Source organism: Oryzias melastigma, unplaced genomic scaffold, assembly GCF_002922805.2.
Source record: "Oryzias melastigma strain HK-1 unplaced genomic scaffold, ASM292280v2 sc00383, whole genome shotgun sequence".
Classification (NCBI taxonomy): Eukaryota; Metazoa; Chordata; class Actinopteri; order Beloniformes; family Adrianichthyidae; genus Oryzias; species Oryzias melastigma.
The window spans coordinates 32,231-40,594 of NW_023416980.1; the positions used below are offsets into that span (position 1 = coordinate 32,231).

At 42.6% G+C, this 8,364-nt stretch overlaps 1 protein-coding gene across 1 annotated transcript in view; it reads right to left on the reverse strand.

The window, feature by feature from the left end:
* Positions 1–1,291: 1,291 nt before the first annotated feature.
* The window catches only part of LOC112140578 (NLR family CARD domain-containing protein 3-like), a 16,339-nt gene continuing 9,266 nt past the window's right edge, over positions 1,292–8,364 (reverse strand). The window contains exons 2-3 of the mRNA XM_024263565.1: positions 3,228–3,411; positions 1,292–3,087 (exon numbers count right to left, since the gene is read on the reverse strand). Of these exons, the coding sequence (XP_024119333.1) occupies positions 1,292–3,087; positions 3,228–3,411 (1,980 nt within the window). The remainder of the gene's footprint in view (positions 3,088–3,227; positions 3,412–8,364) is intronic.

Sequence of the window (8,364 nt, forward strand, 5' to 3'; positions counted from 1 at the left end):
TTTCCACTAGATCCCGGAGCTGCTGAACATGTGAAGACTGAAGGTTGTTGTCTCTCAGGTCCAGTTCTGTCAGGTGGGACGGGTTGGACTTCACAGCTGCAGCCAGAGCAGCACAGCTGATCTTTGACAACCTGCAGCTCCTCAACCTGAATCCAGAAGAAAGAGTTTCACTTAAAGACAAAGTTCATGTTTTTCATCCATCATTTCTTCTAAAGAGTTCAAAGCTGAAGAAGATCAAAAAATTTGGAAACAGTCTAAAGATGTGAAGCAACAGCGACAAATCAGAAGAGTCTAGCAGAAGCAGAGAAGAGCATTCAGGACAACATGAAGCTGCTTCAGGAAAGAACTCCAGATGTGTGAAAGTCAAACATCAGTCCTTGGCTGCATCCAAACCAACTGATGTCTCTGCACAAACGGTAGAAGAAGTCAACTTCCTCTCTTTGCTCAGCTCTACTAAAAACAGCACTAAATCATGGGAGAATTTCAGCATCATGATGCTGGAAAGTCTTCATCCAAGTTTTAAGGAGATGACTCTTGAAGGACTCTTCCAGTCCTTCTCTGCTGCAGCCCTTCAAGCCAGAGACTTTCAGCTCCAACAGAAGAAGGAAGGAATGAGGAAGTGTCTGCAGCAAATGTTGGATATTGATCCCTAATCAATGACTTCACCTCTGATAAAAAAAACTGTTCTGATCTGAGCTCAGTTCTAAATACGTGCCATGATAAGGTCTGTGGTAAAGACTCGTCAGCCTGCTGCAGTTTGACTCTTCAAATCTCTACATAAGAAACTGCTTCTTTGTGAGTCCGAATTCTGCTACAACTGTTTGTCTATTTAAACCTGCAATTCTGTGATTGATTAATTTTTTTCTTTTAGAGAACATAAACTTCTCTCAGATATGAACACTTGGACGGACTTAAGTTCTCCTGTTCAGTCTGATGTTTTTATTCTACCAATTGCTGATCCTTTATTATGGTGTCTGAAATCAAAGAAAACCAGACAGAACTTGTCGTAGAGAATCAACATTTGAATGAAAACTGACCTAAGAGTCTCCAGTTTACAGTGTGGACTGTCCAGTCCTGCTGAGAGCAGCTTCACTCCTGAATCCTTCAGGTTGTTGTTACTCAGGTCCAGAACTCTGAGTCTGGAGGACTGAGAGCTGAGAACTGAGGACAGAGCTGCACAGCTTCTCTCTGACAGATTACAGTTATCCAGTCTGAAGAAAACAAAGACAGAAGGCAGTTATTGAATCTTTCATTTTTTTCACTCAAAATCATTTGATTTTCATGAGAGTTCTTACAGAGCTTTGTTGGAGGCTTTGATCACTGGCAGCAGCCTCAGAAGAGCCTCCTCTGAACGAGAGTATTTCTGCAGGTCAAACTCTTCCAGATCTTTTTCTGATGACAGTAAGATGAAGACCAGAGCAGACCACTGAGCAGGAGACAGTTCATCTGTGGAGAGACGTCCTGATCTGAGGAACTGTTGGATCTCCTCCACTAGAGAACCATCATTCAGTTCATTCAGACAGTGGAACAGGTTGATGCTTTTCTCTGCAGACAGATCCTCACTGATTTTCTTCTTGATGAACTGGACTGTTTCCTGATTGGTCTGTGAGCTACTTCCTGTCTGAGTCAGCAGACCTCGTAGGAGACTCTGATTGGTCTGCAGTGAAAGACCCAGGAGGAAGCGGAGGAACAAGTCCAGGTGTCCGTTTGGACTCTGTAAGGCCTTCTTCACAGCACTCTGGTAGAACTGGACTGGACTGCTTTGTTTGAGTTTAAAGATCTTGGAATTTCTCTCATGGTTGATGAGGTTGAGTCCAGAGTTGATGAAGGTCTGGTGGACATGAAGAGCAGCCAGAAACTCCTGAACACTCAGATGGATGAAGCAGAAGACCTTGTCCTGGTACAGGCCTCTCTCCTCTCTAAAGATCTGTGTGAACACTCCTGAGTACACTGAGGCTGCTCTGATATCGATGCCACACTCTGTCAGGTCGGATTCATAGAAGATCAGGTTTCCTTTCTGCAGCTGCGCAAAAGCCAGTTTTCCCAGAGACTTCATCATCTTCCTGCTCTCTGGACTCCAGTGAGGATCTGTCTCAGCTCTTCTATCATACTTGACCCTCTTGACTTTGGCCTGAACCACCAGGAAGTGGATGTACATCTCAGTCAGGCTCTTGGGCAGCTCTCCTCCCTCTCTGCTCTTCAGCAGATCCTCCAGAACTGTAGCAGTGATCCAGCAGAAGACTGGGATGTGGCACATGATGTGGAGGCTTCGGGATCTCTTGATGTGGGAGATGATCCTGCTGGCCTGCTCTTCATCTCTGAATCTCTTCCTGAAGTACTCCTCCTTCTGTGGATCATTGAACCCTCTGACCTCTGTCACCATGTCAACACACTCAGCAGGGATCTGATTGGCTGCTGCAGGTCGTGTGGTTATCCAGAGGCGAGCAGAGGGAAGCAGGTTCCCCCTGATGAGGTTTGTCAGCAGATCACCCACTGAGGTGGACTTTCTAGGGTCATTTAGGATCTGAGTCTTGTTGAAGTCCAGAGGAAGTCGACACTCATCCAGACCATCAAAGATGAAGATGACCTGGAAGTCTTCAAAGCTGCAGATTCCTGCTTCTTTGGTTTCAGGGAAGAAGTGATGAACAAGTTCCACCAAGCTGAACTTCTCCTCTTTCAGCACATTCAGCTCTCTGAAAGTGAATGGAAATGTGAAGTGGATGTTCTGGTTGGCTTTGCCTTCAGCCCAGTCCAGAGTGAACTTCTGTGTTAAGACTGTTTTCCCGATGCCAGCCACTCCCTTTGTCATCACGGTTCTGATTGGTTCTTGTCTTCCAGCTGGGAGTTGAAAGAGCTCTTCTTGTCTGATGCTGGTTTCTGCTCTGTCTGCTTTCCTGGATGCTGCTTCAATCTGTCTGACCTCATGTTCTTCATTCAGCTCTCCAGTTCCTCCCTCTGTGATGTAGAGCTCTGTGTAGATCTCATTCAGAAGGGTTGGGTTTCCTGCTTTAGTGATTCCCTCAAACACACACTGGAACTTCTTCTTCAGACCAGATTGGACTTTATGTCGACAAACAGCAGCAGATCCTGAATGAAGACAACAAACAGAGTAAATAAACTCTCTGCAGCCTGAATGATGAGGGTTTGAATCCATGTGGTTCCATGTGTTGAGACATCAGTAAATCTTCATTTATCAGCAGCTGAAACCTTCAGAGAAATCCTCTTACTGCTCTGCAGTCGATCAGCCAGCTCCTCCTGCTTCATTCTCCTCAGGAAGTTCTCTGTGATCTTCATCAGTGACTCTCTGCTGCTCCTCTGCTCTTCATCTTCATCCTCCTCCTCATCCTCCCTCTGACTCAGAAGCTTCTGGATCTTCTTCAGCTCCTTCTTGACAAAAGTGACAATGTTGTCCTCCAGCCGCTGCAACAGAATTCTAGATGAATGATCCAATCAGAGTGAAGTGATGGAGCCAAACATCAGCTCCATGTTGGACACACTGACAATCCACTGGTCTCCAAAGTGCAGCATGGAGATGACTGTGGACAGAATGATGGAAAAGTACTTGTTGTTCATGTACAGACCAGAAAGATGGAGTCCAGCTGTGTTTGATGCTGCTGGACAGACGGACCACTGGGAGTCTCTGAGCTCTGCTGGTCCACTCTGTGGAGAATCAGAACCATCAGATCCATTCTGTCTGTGCTGGTAGGTTTCAAATCAAACTGACTGGAGTCAGGTCAGTTCATAAGTCACAGCTAGAATGTCCTACAAACAAGTAAGTCCCTATCCACTCTAATGGAAAATTATTCAACTCAGCAACACACATAAGCAAATTTACAATGTTAGCTAAAATTAGCTAAAAGAGTCTTTGGTGAACTGGAAGGAGAAAGCATCAGGATTTTGGAGGAAGTTCTGTCCATGAAGATCTTCACTTCCTCGTCCAGCTGACATCCGGATCAGAAAATATGTCTGCTTATCCATCTCTTTTTGGTCTTTTTTAGAACATCTTATTCATTTATTTATTACTTTGAGTCATTTTTATTCATTTGCAATAGTTTATATTTGGTTTATTTTTTTGTCTTAAAATATATTTTTATGTATTTTTTGTTGCTTTTTATTTACTTATTTTAATGTTCCTTTTTAGCCATTTATTATTTTTGTTTTTGTATTTTTATTATTTATTATGTGTATTTTGTCACTTTATTTTATTTAGATCAGTTTATAAATACTAAACTATTAAAACAGTCAAAACCCTTTCTTTGTAGCAGATGATTAAAAAAAAAATCTCTTTTTGTCGTCATCAGTGTACCAAACCAAGAAGTTGCTACTGCAGAAACTCTTAATTTCTGTTTAAAAATTGCACACGCACAAAAAAATCAATGGATGAGAAAATCTTTAGTGATATCAGAATGTATTTTCATCAGCAGGGAATTAGTTCAAATCCAGCATTTGAAATCCTGTTGTGTAGTTTTGGTATTTTGTTGCATCGTTTCTTGTTATTTTCACTAAATTACTCAATACACTATAAATATTAATCAACATTAGGATAATTCTTTAAATTTCATAATGCATTTTCGTAATAGAAAAACACAGTAGTAAATCACTGATGTAGAAATGAAGAAAATTTCAAGTAATATATGTGTTATTGTTGCCTTTAAAAGTTAACAAGAATTTCAATTTTATTTATTTCTCTGGGACAGTGGACATTAAATTAACCCAGCAGCTATTTTATATCTGTTGTGCACAGACAAATGTTTAAAAACATATTATAAACAACATAATATTAAATTTATACTAAGGAGGTGATGCAAATTAAAATTCAATGGAATATGAAAGACAACCCCAACTTTCCACTGTCCGCCTTCATCTCAGGGGCCTTTCCCCGCCTGCACCGCCTCTCTCACCGAGGCGTCACAGGCAAGGTATCTCAAACACAGCTAAAGCTCTGGTACTGTTAGCTTAGCTGCTACAAACAGCGCTAGATTTACGCTTTGTCAACTCGTTTCTCGCTTTTTCCCAATGTGGAGGAAAAACGGAGCAACAGATGATAGAGTTAAAATTGCGGGTAATCGAGTCATTTTAGCGACTAACAGCAGATAAAAACTTCTAAACAGTTCTGCCCAACTCCGCTGTTGAGAACTGCGTGTCTCTGCCGCTGAGCCTGTGTGCGCATGAGCGACAGAGTGAGAGAGGAGGACCCAAGAGAAGCGAGAGGCCACGCCCTCCTTTGGATCTACCAATCAGCACAAGCAGCTACTTTGAATGGGAGCCAGAGAGAGCAGAGAACGCTCTGTTTTTCTTGTTTGCATGGCATCACGTTTGGGGGCAGTTCTGAAATTTGGGGGGGACATTGCCCCACCTTGCCCATGCCTAGATCCAGCCTTACTGGGAAAGCATGAAGTTTGAGCTAAAGTGGGTGCTAGCTAGTAGCATGCTAGCTTGTTGGTGGTCGCACATTAAAAAAAAAAGAAAGAAAGTAGATATTCGCACATATTTTTTTCTGAAGACATCCTGAAAATGTTGAACTTCTTTCTGGTCGCACGGATATATAGAATATACAGCGCTTACTTTCTGCTCCGTTACACAAACACTGAGGAGAGCAGACGTTAGTGAAGGAGCTGTCAATGCCAAAATAATAAATGATAGCCCGAGCAGATCTTAACACTTTTTCCTTTCCTTTTAAAAAAATAAACTGTATTGTAAACATCAGTTTCAGTACAGAAAAACTGCAAATTAGCCAACTTGTTTGTTACAGTTGTGTGACGTCATCACTAGTCACAAGCCCCCGAGCCGATCTGACAGGTGGAGAACATCTGTTACCTACACCGGGTTCAAACTGGACACGGAGGCCGCTTTCATTTGGCGCCCATGTTAATCTAAGGTGTGGTTCACTCCAGGTGGGGTCCGCCGCGGAGAGCCCGCGCCGTGCAGGATCGTTTCGACATCTGGTTTATATTGTGCGCTATCCGCGAGTGATCCGCGTCAATTTCGGCAGGAAGTTACATCAACATACATGAGAAAATCTGGTTTACTTTCAAAATATAACCAATTTTTCAAAATAAAACGCTGCGATTGACAATTGCGATCATGTCTTCGTATCTCAAAAGACTGTAGAGACAAAAATAATCAACACCCACACACACACCCGGGCGCGCGAGCATAGACACACACAAAACAATCGCGTGGATTTAACACCCTCATGGTGTCCTTGGAAGGCTGTTTCAAAGAGAAAAAAAAAACTATCTGGCTAACAGAGTTTATTAACACATTTATAAAGCTTACTACCAGTTTAGTAATATAGTTTTGATCACACTTTAGATAAGGTGCTGCAAATGAGTCAATAAATGGTTAACAAACTTTATTAATGTGATGTATTGTTATACCACCGCCAGGCAATAGAGGGCGATGCTGCCATATAAGTTGTTGTAGAGTCGGACATTAAAGCGGTGACTGTTGCTACATGAATAGAGCCGAGTCCCTGTCGTCTGTCCTTATAAAGAGTTCACCAGACTTGGAGCAGACATTTTCGAGCTGAATGGTCAACCATATCTGATGTTATTCGATTACTTGACCAAATACCCAGAAGTTCTCAACTTGCCTGACAAAACAGCTTACTCAGTCATTCAAAAGATGAAATCAGTCTTTGCAAGACATGGGATTCCCAAAGAGATAGTGAGTGACCATGTTCCATTTGCCAGTTACGAGATCATGGCGGCAGCAGTCACGCAGAGCTGTGAAGCGCTGCTGCAAAATAACATCAAAAATCTGGTTTTACAGACGTCTAAGTAAAGTAAAGTAAAATACTCCGGCGTCAGCGGCATTCTCGAACATCTGTAACTGAACTAAAGTCGGACAAAGCTGTCCGCTCCTTACACCAGCTGAACTGGGTCCTTTGCTGTGTAACTGGGTTGTTAGCCCTGTCAGACCTAACAAACACCCCTGGTTTGGTCCATATTCCATACAATTCTTTCCATCTGACGGCAGCACCAAATTCTGAGCGAGATCACTTGACCTGGAATTGTTCCTGCGGATCCTCGCGACCTGGAAGCTCACAGAGCCTGTCCTAGTGGATCAACCATCTCGCCTTCGAAGGAGCGATGACACCACGGATCTCCCTCAACCTGCTGCTCCCACGACGCTGACAACAGACTTCCTGGTTTTCGACGCCATCTGTGCTAAACTGCGACCTGCGTCCCGCAGAGGAGCCGCGCAGCTCTGGCTGGAACCGCCCTGTGCGCCCTCGGCTCCGCGGGAATCTCCCCCTCGTAAAAGGACTATGGATCTAACAAACTTTTCATCTTGCCCCAACATCATCTACCAACGTGAACAGACAGCTATCTCAGCACGTTCCATTATCTTCCACCGGTGGGTGAATGATTTTAAACCTAAACTCAAACATCTAATTGCCAAAGACTCTGACGTTAAGCGCTTGAAACTGGTCCTCTCGGTTCTTTTGTTTATTGGAAACATTGAACTTAACCCTGGTCCTTTTAGCCTGAATGTTTTTATATCTTCTTTCTTATATTTTATGGGTTTTTATTTTCATTTATTTAACAGCTCCACAGGCCTGGGTTTGCACACAGGTGCTTCTCCAGCTCACCCCACTCATCTATATAGCAGTCATCAGCTAGCTGGCTCGTATTTTGCAGCCCAGGCATTAAACAGTGACCCAAATGTTTTAGTCAATAATTTGAAATCTGTGAAAGCACGAAAAAAGCTGTCTTGTCTAAGGAAAAACCCAACCACTCTATCCCAGCTAGGTAGAATCAGAGGCTTTAAAATGTGTCACCTAAATACCAGAAGCCTTATACCCAAGCTGGATGAACTTAGAATCCTTCTTGCCCAAACCAAGCCTCACATCATGGCATATCTGAATCTTGGCTCACCTCTACTATACCAGACTCCTTTCTTGCAATAGAAAACTATTCACTATATCGAAAAGATCGAACAGAGAAAACCGGAGGGGTGTTGCTCTTTTCGTAAATCAAAAATATGCACATTCGATAGTCCACTTATCAACTAGCTTAGAGCTACTTCAACTAGTTGTTCATTTATCAAAAGAAATGTCAGTTACAATTATTTTCACTTACAAACCTCCTAATATAAGTGGAACTGCATATCTAATGCAGCTCTCAGATATCTTAAAATCTGTTACTACTAAAGAGCTTGTTATTCTTGGCGATTTTAACTTGAACTGGACTGATAATTCATCCAAATCTCTTAAATCTACAGCAACAAAACTTGGTCTCCATCAATTAATTAAGGAACCAACCAGATTTGGCAAAACACGCAACTCTATTTTATACCTCATATTCACTAACTAACCTTGTAAATATGGTATCTCTGGAACAATAGAGGCATCAATTT